The sequence below is a fragment of the Rosa rugosa genome, chromosome 1, assembly GCF_958449725.1.
Source record: "Rosa rugosa chromosome 1, drRosRugo1.1, whole genome shotgun sequence".
Lineage (NCBI taxonomy): Eukaryota > Viridiplantae > Streptophyta > Magnoliopsida > Rosales > Rosaceae > Rosa > Rosa rugosa.
In genome coordinates this window covers 7,320,791-7,343,127 of record NC_084820.1, presented here as the reverse complement: position 1 = coordinate 7,343,127, position 22,337 = coordinate 7,320,791, and the positions used below count along the sequence as shown (strand labels likewise).

Here is a 22,337-nt window from a genome sequence, read left to right as displayed (position 1 = left end):
TATAATATATCAAAACGCTCATATGGATGCGTAGAACATAGCCTAGATAATAAAAATTCAAAATATGGTCGAATGCGCCGCCACAAGGGGCGGTCAGTGGGCGGTCAACGCGGCGGCCAACGCCGGTCAACCACCTCCGATGCAAAAGTCGTCAACTACAAACTTGTTCCAAATGACGAGCTGATCCACTTTCATAACTAGCATGAAGTCTTAAAACGAAAGGAAGTGGTCGGAAATTACCTAGAACAGTCGAGGTGACCGGAAAATTTCCAGAATCCGGCGAGAAACTGCAGAAAACGGCGAGCTCCAATTCGACGTAAAAACGTCAATTTAAGGCTTCGATTCCTTCTGAAGAGTTGTTAAGAAACTCAAGAAGAACACACTGGTTCAAGAATCACAGAAAAATATATTCTGTAGCTCGAGATATACCGATCGAAAGCTTCGGTGGTCGGAAAAATTCCAGAATTTTGCAGAATCCGGCAAGGCTCGATTTCGACGTCAAAACTTCAATTTAAGGCTTCGATTCCTTCTGAAGAGTTGTTAAGAAACTCAAGAATAACTCACTGGTTCAAGAATCACAGAAAAATATGGTCTGTAGCTTGAGATATTTGGATCGATAGCTCCGGTTTCGTTCTTGGCGGGGTTGACTTGTAGTTGCTGCTACGGGATGCGTCGCCGTGCAACGCTGCTTCTGTGGGCTTCAGGGGGTTGAGGCAAGCACGAGGATAAAGTTTTGCAAGGATCGGTGGCCGGTAGCGTGAGATATCTCGATTGGAACTAAAACGGGGTTTTAAACAAACCGGCTCTCCGCCGCCGCTGCCTGTCGTTCCAGGGCGTAAGATTGCCACAGACAGCTGCGCAAGGAAGAGACGAAGGCGTGGGACGTGACTTGGAATCGATTGATGGCTTGTGGAGAGAGAACAAGCTTGGAGAAAAATCTTCAGCTCCCTGGGTTCGGCCGAGAGAGAGAGAAAAAAAAAACGAATTTTCTTTCTTTTCTTCTGGAGCTGGTACACCACCATCTATCAACATGTAGAGTATAAAACAACTAGTGTCGCACTACCTCTCTTATTGCTTGAAACACGGAGAGCACCTCAATCTTTTTTTAAACAAAGTATTTGCCACTATAATTTGTGATAAAACCGGAAAAAATGAGGTACAGCAATGATTAATGTAGTGTAATTTGATTAATCCTTGCTACGAAATTAACAATTGAGATTTGACGTAATTTTATTTTCTACCAAATCGAAATGAATACTTCATTGAATAAAACTGCCGCCAAGTATTGCCCGATTGAAAATCGAGGTTATTACAGAATTAATGCTCGTAGAAATTGAGTGCATAAATTATAACGATTGCTGCACTGGAAGAAGGTGGAAGTCGGAAAATTCTATAATACATACATGTATGTCATACACACATTTATAAAAGTGACAACAAATTTGTTGTCAAAGTGGTAATGTTGAGTCCTATTTTGAGTAACTTAACGACCCTTAGTTATCCCGTGTGTATTTCTTATAGTAAATGAAAGTTCATTTAAATAAATTAAAAAAAAAAAAAAAAGACACGAAAGGTAAGTAGGGGCGGTAAAGTAAAATTTTTAATATGGAAAACAATTTAAAAACGAGGCGTTAGGCGTGATGAGAACACACTTAACCCGCCAAACCCCGTGATCAACACGAGACTCTCTCTACTATCTGAACCGCGAACCGGATCAACCAATCTAGGGTTTCTCTCCCAATTCCGCCCAAAATTGAGGGCATGGAAACCCTAAACCCCACCACCAGCACCACTGTGGACGACACCGCGGCGAACATCGGCTTCTCAATCCTGATGCGCTTCTCTGACAGCCGTCGCGAAATCGACCTCGAAATCCGCAAGCTCATAGCCGTCATGTGCCAGGTATTCCGAGACCACAAGGCTCCTCCGACGCCGCTGGCCTACTTGGGCGCCACGTGCTCCTCTCTCGACCTGATCGCCGCTTCGAAGCCCCGACCTTCCGAAGACGTGCTCCACGCCCACATCACAATTCTGTCCATCGTCATCCCCAAAGTCCCACCAGCATTTCTCATCAACAATCTCCAGTTGGTCTGCAATTCCTTAGCCCCAGCTCTTCGTTCTTCATCTCCAAGCTTCGACGGTGCCGCCTGCACAGGAGTTAAATGCATAGCTCAGTTGCTCATTAGCAGCACTAACTGCGTCAACAACTGGTCACAAGTTTCCAAACCCTTCAGGCTCTTGTTCAGCTTCGCTTATGTCTCCAGCATCGAGGTAGGTACATTACCTTTTCACTCTTTCGTTATTGCTATATATTCATAATAATTGAACTTTACCGCTGCTGCGGTTATGATCTTGAAACTAAGGATTTTTGGAGGTTTAGATGAAACTGGAATGGTGATAAATGCTAACGGGTCTTTCGGACAGGTAAGAGAACAAGCAGGTTTGTGTGTTCACGATACACTGCAAAATTTTCGAGGAACTCCCCTGTTTGGCCCTGCAAGTAAAACCATTACTGACTTGTTAATGAAAAAGTATCCTCCGCCACGTGTGGAATCAAATACTGATGGAGTTAATAGCATCGAACAACGCAAGGCCATGCATACTTTGAATCTTGTGATGCTATCCCTTGGCGCTATGTCAACCGAGGACAGAACTGCTGTGCTCGTCTACTTTAAGGATCTCTTAGAACTGCACCATACCTATGTTACAAGACACATCACAGATGCTCTGTACAGATTCTGCCTCAATCCATCATCACCAGATGTTGACCTCGAATTGTTGCTCGATCTAATATGCTCAATATGTCTTTCTGTCTCCCAACACAAGACGAATTACATCATGAAAACTATAGCTGGTTTGCTCAATTTTGGAGTGCCTAAAGTCTATTCCCTGAACAAGCAAATCTGCAAAATTAAACTCCCTATTATGTTTGATGCACTCATTGGTATAGACTCTTGTTTTCCCTCAACTCTTCTCTTAACCAACTTTTATTGCATATAATACAGCTTTGAGTACATCAGATACCGTCTCCTCTAGCTTAGTGACGTACTTTCTTTGCATTTGACAGTTTTACTTGAACAGTCTGACTTATGGAACGTCCAAGATGCAGGAAACGCTTTTATGCGTCTTATTGCTTATATTGATGAAAGCATGATTAAACAGGGAGTTGACCGTGTTCTGATGAATGCAAATATGGATGATGGAAGCCAGTCTGAGCCAACTCTAATTGAAAAACTGTGTGCTACTTTTCCAAAGTTACTTTCTTATCGCTGCCCTACTATCCGGTACCTTGTTTTTGAAATAGTCTCAACATTGTTCAATAAATTAGGTTAGTGTTTTCTGTCTCTCAGAAATTATGTTGTATAATCACTTAAACTTTTTGTGCATTTGTTTTCTACATGTGATAGAAGAAGTGTAATAGCTGTTATCCTACAGGAGTATACTCTTCTTATTTGATGAGGGGTACAGTCAAGACCTTGGCAGACATGCAGATTTTGCCTGATAGAGAATTCCCTTTCAAGGAAGAGGTGCTTGTTTTTCCTATATTAGATTTTAATAGACAAGGATGCTACTATCATTTTGTTCATGACTTTAAGTTTTAATGACTAAAACCTGAACATTTTTTCAGGTTAAGCTTCTTCTAGAAATGGTTAGTGAGAAATGTGGGCTTGATTCTATTTCGACCATTATCCCTCAAGAACACATGGAACTGCTTGCAGAGGTCTGTTGAGAGAAGTCTTGAAATAAGAATGATCATGGTGTTCACTATTTGGTTCTCATCTTAATTACTTTTTTTTTTTTTTTTTTTTGTAATTGTGTTGAAAACAGATCAATCAACAACTGGGTTCTAAATCTGTGGATGCGAGTTCTCATGTATCCAAAGCAACTACATCTGGGAATAACTTATCTCAGTAAGTGTTTCATCCAATTTTGAAATAGATTAGCAGACTAGAAACAGCAGTCAATATTCTTCATACTCCCTCTTTCATGAGTGCTAACTTCATTTGCTCTTTGTGGTCGTGATTAATAACTAGTTGTCTAGACTGTTGAATTGAGTCATGTATTTTTCAATTGTATCTTGTTTCTGTTCGCATTAACACACTGTGTTTGTTACTACCAGGTCCAACTATATGGACAATTATCGTCGATACTACAATATGAAACGGAAATTGGCTGGTAAAGAGAGTTTGTCTGATCGCCAGTGGAGAGCAGTTTTGGATAGGCAGGCTAGGAGAGATGCCAAGCAGGCTATCAGTAAAGGGATATTAGGTGCAGCCAGGATGGCAAAGAAGCTTAAACTCTAAATAGATTAGAGCTTAAACTAGTTCGTACTTACCTAATTAGTTTGTTAACTTGCTTACGAAATATATATTATGTAATACCCCAAAAATTCAAGTTAATTTCCGATGACATTTTGGAAATGATTTTGTGGTCATGGGAGAAAGTACGAAGCTCGGAGGAGTGGTGGAATTAGTTCAAACAAGTTTTATTCGAAAACGAACATAAGTTAGGGGCTCGTGAAAAGTTGACTTTTTATGCTTACGGAATTTGGGAAAATTTCCTTCATGAAAGTGTCGTAGAGCTCGTCGATACGAACTCGTGCATATGTAGAACGCGAAAATCGGAGTTCGTGTGAATTAGTTATGGATTTTTGAAGATATTTCCATTTTGGTATAAATACATTCCTATTTCCGGAAATTGCAAACAAGGACAGAATTTCCAGAATTCCAGAAATCCCTCCCCAGTTCTCTCCCGAGCCCAGCCGCGCCTCCTCCTTTCGCCTCCATCGTTCTCCCAACTCCGGCCACCTTTGGCCGAGTTCTTGGAGGGCTTTTGCTCGCCTTGGTCTATACATGAAGTCTGGGCAACCAATCGAACTTGAAACGAGCTGGAGAAGAAGAATCGAGACCGAGAAGTGGGACTGCCAACGACAAAATCGCTCTTCCCTCACCGTTTTCTGGGCTCTCCTTTGTCCGGCCATATCTCCCTCCACAGACCTCTAATCGACTTGCTTCCAAAAGCAAATTCGTTCGCCCTGAAGTCCTTTAAAACTTTCAAGAAGACATCGATGGGAAATAACCATCGTGGTGGTCTCTGCAAGTCGAAGAACATGGTGCAGCCGAGTTGGAAATCGCCTCACTTCGCCACTATTGTTCTCCCTCCTCCGGTCACCTTTTGCCATTTTTCTTGAAGGGATTCTGCACTCCTGAGGATGTAGATCATTTATCCTAAGGTGGGTTGCATCAAATCGAGCTGTGGTGATCGAATTCGCACGATTTGGAAACTAGGGTTCATCCGATCTGAAAATGTTGTGAGGTAAAATTCGACTCTTTTGGCTTATAATCTGACTTTGGTGTAGTTATGAAAAGTGAAATTGGAGTTGAGATGAAGGACTTTGATGTTAGGAGTTTTGTCAAATTTTGACTTTGGATGGGTGGCGGCGCCGCCACTGTGATGGTGGTTTCCGGCGACCTCCGGCCACCTTAAGGACAGTTTCTGTCCATTTTTGTGTTCTACGTGTCGATACGATCGTTTGCAAATATAATTCATAATTTTTAGAGATCGTATGTTTAAGTTATGAATTTTACGATTTCGATCGTTCAATTTGTGATCTGTGAAGATCGGACCGCCCGATGGAATTATAGTTTTGATATGTTGATCTTATGACTGTCCCAGTGGCTTTGTGTGGTCATGGGCGAAGATCCGACCGTTGGATCTTCGTATAATTGCTAAATAGTGATTAAGGAGGCGATTCGTGAGAATCCGTCCGTCGGATTTTCGTATAAATTTGTGAAGATGTTAGTAAGGACGATTCAGGAAGATCCGACCGTTGGATCTTCGTGATGATTTTTGGAGGATGATCCTAAGGCGATCTGTGAGGATCCGACCGTTGGATCATCATTTAATTTCGATCCGACCGTTGGATTGTCGTTTGAGTATGTTTTTGAGTTGTTGGCTAAGTTAAGGTCATGTTTGATTAGGTGATTGACGGTCTCCCTTGGGTGAGCGGTTTCGGTGTGTATTGTGTTGAATTGAAGACGCAGCGGGAATATCGAGGTGAGTAAATCGCACATGGTTCATTCACGAACCGAAATTCGGTGATTTTATTTAATTGGGAAATTGTGGAAATTGTTTTATGAAAATAAATATTTGTTTTAAATTATATGGACTTGCTCAACTACGGTCCATAGGTAAGTAAAATGTATTTAAACTATAAAAATGAATTTCCTGATTTTAATGCATGTGAACTATAGTTGGTATTAGTGGTCATTCTTGTGTGGGTGACTACGTATATATATATTTACGTGGAATATATATTGGATGTGTGGTATTTGGTGAAGTGTGGAATTGATGCGATTGATTTACAATTCGAGCATTACTCTCTAGAAGATATAATTTATCTTATAGGTTGAGTTGAGTGTGATAAAGAGTAATTGAGTAAAGTGCTATAGTTGAGTCGTTGAGATGAGTTAAATGAGGAGTCGAGTGATTTGAAGCAAATATTTTCGTAAGGGTGAACCTTGGCCAAGGTGACACTCTACGATTCAGTTAGAGCTTTAGTCTGTCTGCCTTTGTACTGCTTGGGGGATAACCTTGAGTTATCGTATGCCCTTGAGTACACTATACTGCTAGGGGGATAACCTTGAGTTATCGTATGCCCTTGAGTACATCATACTGCTTGGGGGATAAACGAGTTATCATATGCCCTTGGGTATGACATACTGAATGGGGTGATTAATATAATTAATCATAAGCCTGTAAGTATGATATACTGAATGGGGTGATTAATATAATTAATCATAAGCCTGTAAGTATAATATACTGCATGGGATGATTTATATAAATAAATCATAAGCCTGTGAGTATATATTGAGTAAGAAGTTGTTTGTTTTTGAGTAGTCATTGTGAGATGTGAGTTGATTGATGCTTGAAGTGACGTTGTACACTTCAATTATTATGCAAAGAAAATACTTGAGTTGAATTTATGCTTGAGTTGATTTGGTTACTTTAAATCGTGCAATCCTTTCATTTACTCATACGAGCTTTGCAAAAAGCTTACCGGGTTTGTATTGTTGCAATCCCGGTACACTATTCAAACGGTGTAGCGGGTAATCCTATAGGTCAGGAAAATCAGGAAGGTGATCGAGCTGCGTAGAGTAGCTGCATTTGTGTGAATCTGACTTTCTTTTGTGAGGTGTGTTATGCTCATTGAGCTACATTTATAATTTGGTGAGAGTGTGCTGTAATAAACAAATTTGAGATTTGGTTTATGTAATATCGAGCGATGTGAGGTGTGGTTGTTTTGAGAAAAAAATTCAGGTTGTATTTATGTGAGTTGTATTAATTCATGTTTCGGATTTGAATTTGTTATTCAAAATCCGGGGCGTGACATATTATATCATTCAGTCAGTTATTTCTGTTAAATTGTTGGTACTGTATGGCTCCCCTACATTGTTCTGGTTATGTTGTTATTGGGGCTCCATTTATGGGCTAATATCTATTATACTCTGACTGAAAAATTGTGTGCCACACTATGGTGGTCTGTGACTGCTGTTTGGTTCTGATATTGCTGCTGTCTTAAGAGTATGCTGTGTTTTTAAAGATCTCATATTCAAATCTCATCATTGTAGTTTTTTAATATTTTTAAAAACAAAATGAAATTTTGTGTTTGTAACGGGCCGGCCCACAATATGTCGTGCTCGGGCCAGGCCGGGCCAATGGGCCAATATTCTAGGCCCAGCCCGACCCGTTATTCTAACGTGCTCGGGTCGTGTCGGGCCACTAACGGGCTTGGGCCGTGCCGGGCCGCTTTTAAGCGTGCCAGGCCCGTGCCGTGCTCGTGCTTAGTGGCCCGTTTGCCACCTCTACCATCAATAGAACTAAGAGCATCTCCAACAGTGTTTGCTATAAACATAGCTAAAAATTGCTAAAAGTTAAATATAGCTATCCAATTTGAGAGTTGTCCTCCAGCAAGGATAGCTATTCTTGAGTTAATTTAAAATTAAAAAAAAAGATAACTGAAACAACGGCTACCTACAACGTCTGTTCTACTAATTTTTATTAGTTGACCAAAGTATATCTTGCTGATGTGATATATCCCCTTTAAATCACTATATTTGTTGTATTTAGCATTCTTTGTAGTTGAGAATCTATAACAATTCTAGGGGATATTTTTGTTTTAAAACATGTCACCTACATCAACACGACAAAACAAGAGGGATTACCTCAAAGGACTCTAAACTAGGTCTACAATGATCATCATGCATAAAGATAATATAGAAAACATAGATTGGATAATAATCCTTGTCCTGAAGCAGAGTCATGGCGTAAGTGATGTAGTTTCACAAAGTTGATACTCCAAATTAATTTCTTTTCTGGGTTTTCAAAAACCAAATAGAAATACTAGAGTCTAAAAGTTCTTGGTGAGAATTCTAACAAGGGTATTCATACAAATTGCAAACCTGTCCAGTGGCCAAGACAACAGGGTCAGTCATGAGCTCTCCGGAAAGATCAACTTGTTTAGGTAGAATTATCACATTACTTCGACAAATTATCACATTCCTTCTTAATAAAGGTACACTAGGCCAATAATGTCAATATACAACACTTTTTACACAACGAAAAAAAAAAAGTTGTTGTATGATGATGAAAAGTCAATCATGCAACACGTTTAAGAACCTTCCGTTGTATAAGGCCATAAAAATTTTGAAGTTTTTATCTAGAAGGTGATTGCACAACACTGACAAGAATATTTTGTTGTGTGAATGATAAAAAAAAGAGCGGCAGATTTCCCCCCTAACTCGACACAAATTTGGGTCCAAATATGTACTACATTACACAACAGAATAATTATATTTGTTGTATGAGAGTAGCTTGCAGAATGTCATACAACAGTTTTTTTACTTTGTGTTGTATGATCAAGGAATATATATTGGGAAGGTATGGATGCACCCCCAAATGCCACTTATTCCCCCCAAAATGAACAAATTTTAATTGACATGTAGGTTACATATATCTGTACTCCTACAACGAAATTACTTATTTATGTTGTCTGAATGACAAATGCCTATCTCTCACACCAAAACTAATACTTTGATTACATATAGGCGGGAACTTTCCCTCCTTACTCCATTCACTCAAATTTAATCCCTACATGTTCAGACAACACAACTCCATTTATATGTTGTCTGATTCATGAATACAAAATAAAAAGAGCCAAATTAATGCCTGCTTTTCATAACTTAATTAGCACTAGCGACTTTGTCTCCCGCTTAGACAAAATAGCTATTTCCAATACTTGGGCAGTCTTTTCTTCGCATCTCCTCAAAACCATCGATTTCTCCTTTTCAACACCATCAATGAGAGAGAAAACAGATCTGAGATTTCTCTCTCCCCGTCTCCATGGCTGCAAGCTCCAGACCGGGTATTTCTTCCGCCCCACAACACTCGTCATGGCCACCGATCTTCCACTATCGACTCCATCTCCGCCGCCTTATAGAAGTCACCACCACCTCCTGTAATTTTCGAAATTTCTCCCTTCTCAAATTCTCCATCTCCATCTCCTTTCAATCTCCAATTTAGGATTTCTGATTTGATCCACCCTTTCCCCTAATTCTCATAAACAAACTCTCATCAAACCTAGGGTTTTATTTCAATTAACCTAGTGTCGCTCTGAAGAAGTCTCCGGCGAGGCACCCCCATTTCTCTCCGGCAAGGCACCCCCCTTTCTCTGAAGTGGAGCAAGTATAGAGCAAAGCAAGCGTTTCAGATCCAGAAAAAGTGAAATCGAGAGCTTCTTCAATTCTCTACCAGCTTCTTCTTCAATCTCTCTCTCTCTCTCTGAGTCGCAGTCAATGAAGCTGTTGCGGTTAGCGTTCGTCATCGCTTTACTGTTTGGATTGGTCACCATCCTCATCTACATCACCGGAGTCTCCGATCTCTATAAGCATCTCTCTCTCTCTGTGTCACTATATAAATATATATGCATGATGTGTATAATGGTTTGAATTGTGTGATGCAGATGAGATCAATCGGCTCACCGATGATGATTTGGAAGCGCTGCAAAATCTGCAGAGCCGTTTCCAAAAATGTGTGGTGAGTCTCATCTTCTTCATTCTTTTCAGTCTAAATTGTGTGTGTGTGTGTGTGCTTTGGTAAAATTTAGTAATGTATATGCGGAATTTGAAGTGATTGAAAATCGGTGTTGTTACTCTTGTGCGTGGTCTACCTATGCAGGCTGCGAATGGATTAGGTTTACAAGCTGAGACTGTTGTGAAATTTTAATTAAAACTCGCAAGCGCACGAATCGTCGTTAGTATAGTGTGCAAGTACGAGGTCGTTCCAACTGAGGATTGATAATCAATTTAAACCCTAACTCAATTAATTAATCCAAACACAAAAACACATAAACAATCAAGCAAAAGAGGATATTGATTTTTGGGTTTTTTTAATAAACAAATAATTTGAGAATTAAATAAACAAACAAATAATGATAAAACCTAGGGTTTCGAAATCAACCACTAACAATCCTATTTATGTTTCAATGCAATTAACAGATTCTTTTGTTCCTCTAGATGATAATTCCCGTATCTAAGTCCTTCTCAGGTACTCTAGACCATAGTTTTCCTTAAGTGTATGATGCTCTCCCTCTCGGGTAAAGATCTTATATCCTAACTATGCAGTTTATCCTTCTCAGGTATAAATTTAACATGCAAGACTCATTACGCTTTAGAAAACAAGGGAATCAAGCAAACCATTAGTCTTTCTCAAGTAATAATGTAATTTACCACACTTAATCACAAGAAGCTAATCAAATTATATTGCATCTCTGCTTCAAATTTGTCTTCCAATTACTATATGCAAAGCCCTAAGGTGATCAATCAAAGAACTTAAACATAAAGCATCAATTCAAATAGTGATTAAGCATTCATCATAAAGAAACTATAAATCCATCAATATAACATCAAAGTACATAAACAATCATGATAGGGCATCATCTTAACCCTAGAAAAAGGTTTAGCAAAATATAACTAAATAAAACATAGGAAAAACATAAAAAGAATGGAAGGGGAAAAGATGGGGAAGATGGATGAGTCGTCTCTGCTCCTTAGGCGTCTACATTGTGCTCCCGAGACTCTCTTTCTCATGTAAATTCGTACTCCCTTATATAGGGCAGATTTCTGCTCATCTTTGGTTTCATGTTTCCTTGTAAAACTTGGATTTAGATTCCTTTCTTCATTTGGAATGGGAAAACCTTGAAATATCTCTTGTAAAAGTAGGAATAAGTTCCTCATTGAATCCACATCTGAATTAACTTCCTTAAAACATTAGGATTGATGATCTTGTGCCACAGAACTTGAGTTCTCCACGAATGGTTGTAAATTCCCGAGCAGATTTCCTGTCCGACCTATCTTCACTCAAATAATCATAACTTTCTCCAGAAGTATCGAAATCGAGATCCGTAAAATTCTACAGAAAATAGACATCCGTAGCTTTCCATGTATATAAGGGTCATTGTCTGATTCGATGTGGGTAACTCCCAGTAATTCGGCGAAGTTGGATGTTCTGCAGAGACAGATTCTGGAACCTGGGCGTCTTTCAATCCTAGTTAGCTCATTTTAGCTTCTTTTCTTCTCTTTATGAGACAAACCTACAAAAACACTGTAACAACATAAATGACTCGAAATAAGGAGGACTAAGCATAAATACTAAGATTAAGAGGCAAAGAAATATAGGAAAATATGAGCACATCAGAGACTAGTTAAGATTACTGCGGAGTCACCATGAAATTTCCTAGTGACACCATTCCTAAATGGGTGAGCATTTCTGAATTACACTTTATCTGAAAATCAGTGTAGCTGCTTAATGATTTAGTTTACAGACAAGAGCCAATGTTAAGCGCATTTTTGTATTGACTTACAATCTCATCAAGCAATACTCTGGAAAAATTTGTGTTTGCTTGTTTATTGTGTGCTATTTGTGGTTGATGATTTACGTAAGTTGAAGACTCATATATTGTCTGAAATTTTATGTACAAACAGAAAGATCCCAAAACCAATGAGCTTGAAGGTTTATTGTATGAGTTTAATCTGTGTGAAGCTTTGGCTACTTGGGAACAGGTGAGTACTGTGTTACGTCTGCTAGCTGATGCATGTATCATTCTTAGATATGTGCACATGACTTGAGAACTGATATCTGTTGTAACTGTGTCGTCAAATCAAACATCCAGCCATGCATGTCAAATGTATTTTATTCTGTCTGCTCTGATCTTTCTTTCAGCTGTCAAATTTGATTTTGTTTTATGCTTTACAATTGATTTGTTATTCAGTGAGTTGATTGCTCAGGTGCGGAATAGTACCACCATTCTCACTCGGGAGTTCATTGATTCTTTACCAAATGGATGGGAGGATTATGCATGGCGTAGGATTAATAAAGGAGTACTACTGTGAGTAACACACGTGAAAACCTTTTTCAGAATAAAGCAGTCTTGGACAACTATTGATATAGGGTATTTCTGTACTGCAGTGACCGCTGTAAGAATAAAACTTTGTGTGCGGAGAAACTTTCTCTGGTACTCCCTTTCACACCACCATATGTCCCTCGCATGTTTGGCTATTGTGCTGTTATCGAAAACTCGGGCGATCTTTTAAAAACAAAGTTTGGGAGAGAGATAGATGGCTATGATGCAGTTGTTAGAGAAAATGGTGCACTAATTCAGGTCAAGCTAACTGCTTATTAAGAGTTAAAATAGTAATGTTTATGACTTAAAAAGAAGTCTTCTGACCTTTTTTGTTCTATTACAGAACTATACTGATCATGTGGGCAAGAAATGTACGTTTCGGCTTCTTAATAGAGGATCCGCTAAAACTCTTGATAAAGTTGTGGAGTTAGATGGTATAAGAACTGGTCCATTTTTTTTTATAGATATGGCATTTTTATTACAAGAGCGCTAAGTATATACAAATTTTGCAGAGTCCAGGAAGTAGGTCTTGATCATCAAAACAACAATTCATGACACTATGAACAAGATGATTCGGGTTTGTATATTCTTTTTCTGTAGCTTATATGCGTGTCCTTGACCTTAACACCCAACCAACTTGTTGACCTCAATTCTCATAGTGATAAAGTTCTCAACTTCTTTATTTATTAGTTTAGTTTGATCATTCTCTTTTCAGTTTGTGCAAGTTGTGTGTGGGTGATTAGTTTTCAAGTCTTTATCTCTGAAGACAACATAAGAACCTGTTAAGAGTTAGTTTTTGCTTGATTTGAATTGGTTGTGAGTTTGAAGTTGAGCTTATGAAGTAACATTAATTTCACTAGAAAAATATAGCAAATCAGTTTTTCATTTATGTCTTATTTTAGTTGCAGCAACAACAGCTAAATCTTATAAACTAGATAATAATAACTTTGACTGACATTTAAGTGAGGTTCTTGCTGAGATCTGGAAGGGAATATGAACAAGCTTTCATAGCTAGTTGCATTTGTGAAAGTCGCTAAGTTTGATTTACTGGCATAACACCAAAAGCCAGATTCTCCTTCTGATATTTCACTCATACAGGTTGTGTGCATTCCGTGTTTGGTAAATTTTGTAGCCAGATGCATTCCTTTGTTTCGTTAATGATGTTAAAGTCAGTAATACAGTTGACCAAAGGGCTCGTAATATTATTCCTGGTGCAGAGGTAAGATACTGGGTGTTTCAGAAATATTTCATTTTTTTTTTCCTGAGCATGCTTCTACCATTAATTAATTTCTTTTGTTTTTTTCTATTTTGTTTCCTTCATTTGTTTTCAAAGTTCCATGTCTTTTCTTTGTTTATCTGATTGCAATGTTAATGTATTGTAGGGTTTTCTAAGACAGAAGCTATCTGGCCAAGGGCTTGCATTTATAATTGCAGGTGGATCTGGTAAGCATTTCTTGACGCATTCTGCCACAGATTCTACAAATATGTTCAGTCGGTTCTTAGTTGTTAGATGTCAATTTAAATGTGTGGTTTTATCTATTTGCTAAATCAAACCACCTCTCTTGTTTTCTTCTTTTCTTCTCTCCCTTTTTGCTCTAAATTTAACCTCAGATCCTAAACTAAAAGTATTTGTAGTTTCTTTTGTTGCATGACAAAATAAACTTCTTACATTGTCTCTTGAACAAAACTAGCAAAATCTTAACCTCTCTTTTCAAGAGTACTCTTTCATAAAACTTTTCAGTGATAGTAAAAATGGAGATGCATAGGACATTCAGAAAAGTGGGAGATACAAAAGGCTCTTTGCAGCATCATTCTTTGCAGTTCGTAAAATGTTCTATTAGAAATGCTAAAAAAAAAGGACAAACTTCTGCTACTTTTGTTGAAAACTCTTGAAATAATGTTTCTTTCTTGGTCAATCTAGCTAGTGATCCCTTAGTTGGACTTGGACTAATCTTAGAATTTTTTTGGCTTTCTCCATTGATGCTAGTTGTACAGAAAAATCTTGAGGTGGGCAGGGTACTATCTGTTGATGTTTCTTGTATAGCAGTTGTGACTAGCTACAACAGTCAACGTCCAAATCAAATACAATGGGCCCATGAGAAGAGCAGTGTTTGATGTAAGTTGCTTCAATTTCTGGAAATTTTCAGTCTCCTTGTGTTATTGCTGCTATATTGATAATGTACAGTCTCCTTACACATAACTCATGAGTTAGTATAAGGACATGAAAGCAAGTATTATGAGGAGATTGTATTATATCTCTGCTTGCAATATAAAGAGGTCGTTTTAGAGCCCTTTATTGTTTTCCGTTAGTGTCTTCAGCTCTAAAATGACCACATGAATTGAGTTCCACTTTAAATTGTTCCAGCATATTGTATTATGAATTCTACTTGCTGCATTTTTAGATTAACATGAGATTAGATATTTTGCAATGTGATAATCATCTGCTCACATTCTGTGAGATCTCCAATACCAGGATATAAAGGGTCAAATTTCTGGTAAGTTTTTGCAGAATGTATAAAATTTTACTAGGATGCATCTTAAAGTTGTTTTTGGACATTTGTATTTTCTTTTGCTTCAGCTAATAACATAGGTTGTGGACTTAACTAACATAGTAGTATCACTTTGAAAGTCTCAATTGTGCGTACATGTACAGATTAAAGTTCTATATTAATCCAGCCTATCCTCTTGCTTTTGCAGATAACTGAGATCCTCAAGCTAGTAAGAAGGCTTTACAGACTCATTCTAGATTCTGCAAAAGAGAGGGAAAATATTGATGGGCGCACCATTTTCTGCGTTTGCTGGCATATAATATTCACATGCAGCAGCTGCTCATATTTTTGTCAATATTCATATTAATTTTTGATGCTTTATTGATATTGATAATGGCATGGCACTAGAACGCTATCTTGTTTTGGAATAATTTGTATCAGTTTTGGATATCCCAAGTAGAGGGGCATGTATTAGAATACTTTTTTTCTTTTAATGTTGGCTCAGATGATTGAGAAATGCTCCCTTTTAACATTTGATATATATAGAATGGGTTGGATTACTCATTTAATGGTTTGTAATGTGATTTCTTTCCAATTGATTGCGTTCATTAGGTAAAATGGAGCATTATTGTGCACAAAATATAGAAAATGAAAATAATTGTACAACAGTTTTATAGTGCAGCAATTCAACATTGTTTGAATACACAAAATTAGGCTATTCACACAATTTATTCATTACAATCACACAACAGTAAAAACTAAACTCTATTGTCCAAAACCAATTCACACAACAAGCATACTGCACAACTGAAGTGTGATGGTATATCAGACGACGGTGAAATTAAAAAAACTGTTGTCTGACTAGGCTTTCCAACAACAGCTTTGGAACAAGTTCTGTTGTCTGAAGGATGCACATGCCACGCACAGCATGACTGCGCGGCAACTGTGGCTGCCATCTGCCGAGAGAAGGCACAACACTTTTAACAAATAAGTGTTGACTGTTTGTGTTTCATACAACGGGTTTCCACCGTTGTGCCATTTTTCATCACACAACGCTCCGATACACAACGGAGATCGTCCAAATCACACAACGAATTTGGTCTGTTGTCTGTTAGCTTTTTTGGCCTAGTGGTATACTTCATCTAATTTCCAGACACATGATTGATAAAATTCATTGCCTAAGTGAAGCTAAGCTTTTAAAAAGTAAAAGCAATAGAGCATTGTAGTAAACTACATACTTTCATAAAGGTAAAGCAAATGAATCAAGATTACATGGAAACTATTCATAAACAAGAAAATAAATATGAAAAGAAAATAAAAAATTTGAATGTGCATAACCAGTACTACAAAATTAAGCACTAATACTATGAGAATGACAAATGACAACCGAGTGCAAATCTCATTATTTTAAACTACATACTTTCACTTGGACGGGCTCTTCTTGCCATGATTTCTGCCTGACGGTCTCTAAAATATGCAGCTTGCATTTCCGGCAGAGTAGTGATATCTATCAACATTATTTTATCATCCTCTCGTTGTTGTTTCGCTTGCTCCTTTTTTTCCTTGAGAATATAGAGCTTTTCTTCTTGAGAAAGACTCAATTGGAAACGTTCTTCTTTCCTACGTTCAGTTTCTCTTTTGAATGCCCTGAATTGTTCCAATTGTGAAGCCACATTCTCTTTAACCTTTTCTTTCTTTAACAAGTCCTTAGCTTGTTTTTGTCCTATTGGCCGCTCCATGAAAGAAGGTTCAGAAGTTGCACCATTGCCTTCATCTAAAACTATTGGAGATGAAGCATTTTGAAGAGACGCTTCAGGATTTACAGACTTCCTTTTTCTAGTAGTTGCAATTGCAGCTTTCTTGGCACTGAACGATATCCACTTTTGCTCATACTTCAAGATATTCCAGTTATGTTCTTGCAAAAATGCAACTTTTTCTCTCTCTCTGTACATCTTTTTCGCTCGTTGGAGCTGTAAAAATGTTATTACAAAATGAAAGTCACATAAAGTTATTCACTTTTTAGGGGAAAAAAAAAAAAACAAAAGTCATTCACTTTGATTACCTTGTCTTGTTCAGTCTCACCACTTTGTGGTCGATTCAGAATCTGTTCATAGTATCCACAAAACTTATTAACAGCCGCTTGAATTGCAGACCAACGGTGTTGTAGAGAACTAGCATCCCGGTTAGTTTCAAAAGTCTTGTTTTTATGATAGTATTCTGCAATTCTAGCCCAATATGCAGTACTTTTTTGATCATTTCCTTTCACTGGATCTAAGCCAATGTTGAGCCATGCAGATACCAAAAGAATGTCTTCTTGAACTGAGTAATTCGTAGATCTACTTTTGCTCTTTGCAGAGGGTTTATTTTGAGAAGGTATTTCAGATGTCATAGCAGGTGCTTCAGAAGACACGCAACCATCGATATTGAGGCCATCGTTGTGGATAAAAAAAAAGAGTCATTGAGTTCTGAATCTGTGTTGAGGAGATCGGTAAAGTATGTAGCATTTTCAGAACCCATCTGCACATAACAATTTCAGTGTAGGAAATTGAGAATGTGTCAGCCATATATGTTCCATTATAAAAGCTTTTCTAGTATAGGTGGGAGTGCCATCCAAATTCCAAAGTTAAACAAAAAGGACCACGGTCAGATTAGTAGATAGTAAAGGCTGTGGGAATAATATCCTTCCACCGCCAAAAGGAAAAAAAAAAAAAAATACTGAGGGAATAAATTAAGCCAAGAAGAAGGCAGCACAATACGATCTAATCTTTCATGGATTCTAGACACATGCTCTTGATTTTTTACCCCAAGCATAAAGACTGCCAGTAAAGGGCATAGACACTAAAAGCACTATTATTCAATAACACAATCAAGTTAATGAATCTTCCAATTAACTTAAAGTAGCAAACGTTTCTCAAGTGGGATCACATAAAACAATCAAACGTCCCTTGTCGTCCTATTTTCAAATTCAATTCTCTCAGCAACCACCGATTGCCATGCTCTCCATTTCACACACCGATCCCCTAACCCCCAAACTCCAACCCTGAATCTCTTTACCAATGAAAACCAATACATAAACATAAGCACAGACATACTGACCTTTTACATATTCAAACACAATCAGAACAAACACAATTACACACACACCACCTAGCTTCTCGATTCCAAACAAACAAACACTGTAACATAACTTTAGTAAGATGAGTTCAATTTAATAATCGTTATGAATACAAGATTTATTTTTCAATCAATTGACAACATAACAGAACATCTAGCACGTGTAACATAAGATAGAGGAATCAGATAAGATAAAGTCTTACCAGTCTATGAAGAACTGAGATCTCTAATGGCAGATATCGCCAATTGTTCAGATGCCCTTCGAAAACTACACGCAAAATTTACAAATTCATAATTCATCTTAAATAGAGGAAGAGAGAACTCAAGAGCCCAGAAATTAGAACGTTGGAACTCAAAAATTGGAACGTTGGAACTGAAGAATTGGAACGTTGAAGATTTTACGTGAAGTTATTTTCTCTCTCCTCTCTAGCTATATTTAGCTAGAGTTTTTAGCTAAAGCTAAATTTAGCTTTTAAATAGGTATTCTGCTGGAGATAAAACTTATCCCAAAATTTGTTAAATTTCAATTTTTTTTTTAAATAGGTATTCTGTTGGAGATGCCCTAAGTGCATACGCAGCAGTAGACACTGCTTTAAGCTGAAAATTAAATTTTAAGCATAAATGCTGATACTATTCATAAGAATTGGTAATACCTTCGTGTGTTTTATGCAGCAATTGAAAATAATAAAAAAAGCATTACTGTTGGATTGAATTTTCAAAAAAATTCAACTGTTAGAAGATGGAAATACATTTTTTTTTCAATTTTTTGCTTGTAAATGCTCTTAATTGAAATTAAGGACATTTTGTGATGAAGCACCTATTCTTTTAAATTAGTAAATTGTATTCATTAGGACATGTATGAGAAATGTTGATGCACCATAGCTTTTTCCGTCGTCATTGGTATAATAAAGTTCTCTTGCGTAATTAAAGTAATATATTGTGCAATTTCCACCGTTGAAGTAATAATTACTTTCAATCGACGTAATTTATCACAACTATAACAATTGATGTAAAAACGATAATTTTTGTTCTAATTATAGTAATTACTCCACCTACAACCTATATATTATGGACAATTTCACAAGTGTAACAACAAATTTGTTATGATAGTGGTAAATTTTTATGTTTTTATCATTAATGAATTATTATTACAATGACTACACATTTTTTCACAACCCAAAACAGTTGATGTAAAAGCGGTAACTTTTGTTCTATTTGTAGTAATTACTCCACCTAAACTAATGTAGTAATTTATATGCAATTTACTTGTATATGACAATTATTTACCATTTGTTGTCAGAGTGGTAAATCTTTGTGTTTTTATCATTAATGAAATGATTACTACAATGACTACACATTTTACCACAACCCATAACAATTGATGTAAAAGTAGTAACTTTTGTTCTATTTGTAGTAACTACTCCACCTAAACTAATGTACTAGTTTATGGACAATTTAACAAGTGCGACAACAGATTTTCTGTCAAACTGGTCAATCTTTATGTTTTTATCATTAATGAAATGATTACTCAATGACTACATATTTTATCACAACCCACAACTATTGGTGTAAAAGAGGTAACTTTTGTTCTATTTGTAGTAATTACTTCAAAAACTATATCATTTACAAGATTATCAACCATTTTACAATTCCGACAGCATTTGTGTTGTCAACATGGTAAAATTAAAATTAGACCAAACGATGTGTAAGAACTCTGTATCGTAAGGAGGTTCTCCACTTGATAATCAAGGTTTTTCATTTGATAAAAGTTGTCCGAATATGATATTTACATCTTTGACCACTCAATTACAATAACCACAATAAGTGTTGTCATAAGTCGTAATTGCAGTTCAACTAGGTGCAATTTATTATTTTGCTTTTCAAAAAAAAAAATTATTATTATTTTGACAATATTTGTTACATGATTTTGAACAATGTTACATGTCAAGAAAGAATGTACGTGTTGTTAACATGATAAATTTTATTTTTAAAAATGACACATATTGATATTGAATTGAGTAACCTGTTGACCAGTTCAATAGGTTTCCACTATATTAATTTATTAAAAGTAAAAAAAAATTAATAATAATAAATAAAGATATGACATACATCAAAGTACTCTAGACGACCCATACAGAAAATAGTAACATTATTCATGTATTCATTTATTCAAATCATCACAGAAGGCTGTAACATTATTCATGTAATCATTTATTTCAAATCATCACATTACATTCTGCTTATACTGTGATGAGGATAAGAGAGTTTAAAAGAAGAAGAAGAATGAATGTAGCGAACAACAAAAAATGCTCTGGAGAAAGAACAACACTGAATATGACCCCGAATCAGTCTCAACTTCTGTTCTTGTTTCTTCATCGATATACAGCCTTCAGTGTGTTTCCAATGTCAATGACAAAACGGTATCTGACGTCTGCTTTGGCAAGGCGCTCCATGGCATTGTTCAAGTAGTCAATTGGGATAACCTCGATGTCTGCTGTTATGTTGTGCTTGGCTGCAAAATCGATCATCTCTTGTGTCTCCTTCATACCTCCAATGAGGCTACCAGCTACCATCTTCCTTCCTGTTAAGTCGAACATTAATAACCCTACACTGCAAAAGATAACAGGCAAAGACAACTACTCATAGTTACATGCTTACCCATGAGTAAAGGAAAAACCGGAAGCTCAAGAGGCTTTTCTGGTGCACCAACCATAACAAGCTTTCCATGAGACTTCAACAAACCAATCAAAGGCAAGAGAGGATGTTGTGCAGAAACCGTGTCAATGATCCCATCCATGGTACCAATGGCAGCCTATAAATTAATCAATGAAACAAACATTAAGTAACTTGTTCATTGTTTAATCCAATTAAAAGTCGAAAAAGCAGTAACATTACCTGCATTTGATCTTGGTCACGACTAACCAAAAAGGAGTCAGCTCCAAGGTGTTTAATAGCTTCCTCCTCTTTTTTAGGGGAAGTACTGATCACTGTAACCTTCACTCCCATAGCCTTGGCAAACTTCACCGCGACGTGGCCTAAACCGCCTAGGCCAACCACACCCACATGCATTCCGGGCTTGTCTAGTCCATAATATCTCAAGGGGCTGTAGGTTGTAATCCCGGCACATAGGAGTGGAGCAGCACTATCAAGCGGTAGGTTGTTTGGGATGCGGACTATGAAGTGTTCATCGGCCACCATAATGTCAGAGTAACCTCCATAGGTGGTGGTTCCGTCGTAGTACTTGGCACCGTACGTGAGTATTTGTTTGGGGCAGTAGTTCTCAAGGTGGTCGGTACAACTATCACAAGATTGGCAAGCTCCCACTAAGCATCCAACACCGACTTTGTCTCCAACTTTGAATTTTTTTACATTGCTCCCTACTTCCGTTACTTCACCAACAATCTCATGGCTGCATTGCCGAATTGTGTTCATATTAGATAACTGAGGAGGTCTCATAATTCAAGCAATAAAATGTAAACACCTTTACTAGTATAACTACTAAAGAGTGTCCTGGAAAATCCGAAAAAAAAGTCTGTCGTACCCGGGAACCAGAGGATAGGTAGAGAAGCCCCATTCATTCTTGACATTGTGAAGGTCCGAATGGCAAATCCCACAGTACAACACTTTGAACGTCACGTCTCTCTCTCCGGTTTCCCTGCAATCAAATCGTTTCAACTTTAGAAATATAAAACAAACACTGTGGTGTAATCTGACGAGGTAGAACAGAGGAGTGTTATACTAGTTGACAATGTACCTTCTGGAGAAACGGAAGGGAGAGAGAACACCAGATGAATCTCTTGCAGCCCATCCAAATGCCTTCTTGGGGTGTTCTTGCTCGTGAGACATCGCCATTTTCTTTGTTGCAGTCTTGCAGATTCTTAACTGATGGTTTTGGTGTTGAAGCTTAATGCAGTTCGAGTAGTTAAATGTGAGAGACACATAGATATGGAAGTGTGAGCTACCTTCAATGGAGTTAAATGGTATATATAGAGAGGGAGGAGATGGGCTGGGGTGACGTACTGGGTGATAAAATCAGAAATGTCGAAGAGGTGGTGACGTATTGGGTGACCCAAATAGAAAGTCCCAAGAGATTAAACTGACGTCACCAGAATGGTAAGAGCTCAATAAAATAAAATTTCTGTACGTTGTTGAATCTGACTGATTCCACAACAAATATAATCTGGATTGATCTATTCTAGTCTTTGATCTAATATAGCTTTCTATCTTCAATTAATATCTACAAACTTTACTCACGTCTCAACAAAAGTATATAT

General features: G+C 37.4%; 3 protein-coding genes, 1 long non-coding RNA gene and 1 pseudogene across 4 annotated transcripts; 2 read left to right on the top strand and 3 right to left on the bottom strand.

Moving 5' to 3' along the window:
- Positions 1–1,665: 1,665 nt before the first annotated feature.
- Positions 1,666–4,406, top strand: LOC133727111 (uncharacterized). The gene is made up of 7 exons (XM_062154737.1): positions 1,666–2,271; positions 2,425–2,944; positions 3,068–3,328; positions 3,436–3,527; positions 3,629–3,721; positions 3,829–3,911; positions 4,121–4,406. Exons 1-7 carry the CDS (start codon positions 1,762–1,764, stop codon positions 4,302–4,304), a joined length of 1,743 nt encoding a protein of 580 aa, XP_062010721.1. The 5' UTR covers positions 1,666–1,761; the 3' UTR covers positions 4,305–4,406.
- LOC133727112 (uncharacterized) lies at positions 2,145–2,741 on the bottom strand. Its single transcript, XR_009855009.1, has 3 exons — positions 2,604–2,741; positions 2,334–2,494; positions 2,145–2,284 (listed from the first exon to the last, which is right to left on the bottom strand). It is a non-coding gene; the product is annotated as an uncharacterized LOC133727112 (long non-coding RNA).
- A 5,390-nt stretch (positions 4,407–9,796) lies between the features above and the next one.
- LOC133727500 (sialyltransferase-like protein 2) lies at positions 9,797–13,366 on the top strand (annotated as a pseudogene).
- Positions 13,367–16,361: 2,995 nt separating this feature from the next.
- On the bottom strand, positions 16,362–17,338 carry LOC133735918 (glutathione S-transferase T3-like). Its single transcript, XM_062163386.1, has 2 exons — positions 17,012–17,338; positions 16,362–16,919 (listed from the first exon to the last, which is right to left on the bottom strand). The coding sequence occupies exons 1-2, from the start codon at positions 17,336–17,338 to the stop codon at positions 16,362–16,364; spliced, it is 885 nt and encodes a 294-aa protein (XP_062019370.1).
- Positions 17,339–20,204: 2,866 nt separating this feature from the next.
- Positions 20,205–22,142, bottom strand: LOC133713946 (probable mannitol dehydrogenase). Its single transcript, XM_062139968.1, has 5 exons — positions 21,818–22,142; positions 21,605–21,718; positions 20,959–21,472; positions 20,722–20,875; positions 20,205–20,644 (listed from the first exon to the last, which is right to left on the bottom strand). Exons 1-5 carry the CDS (start codon positions 21,913–21,915, stop codon positions 20,436–20,438), a joined length of 1,089 nt encoding a protein of 362 aa, XP_061995952.1. The 5' UTR covers positions 21,916–22,142; the 3' UTR covers positions 20,205–20,435.
- Between the last annotated feature and the right edge of the window lie 195 nt (positions 22,143–22,337).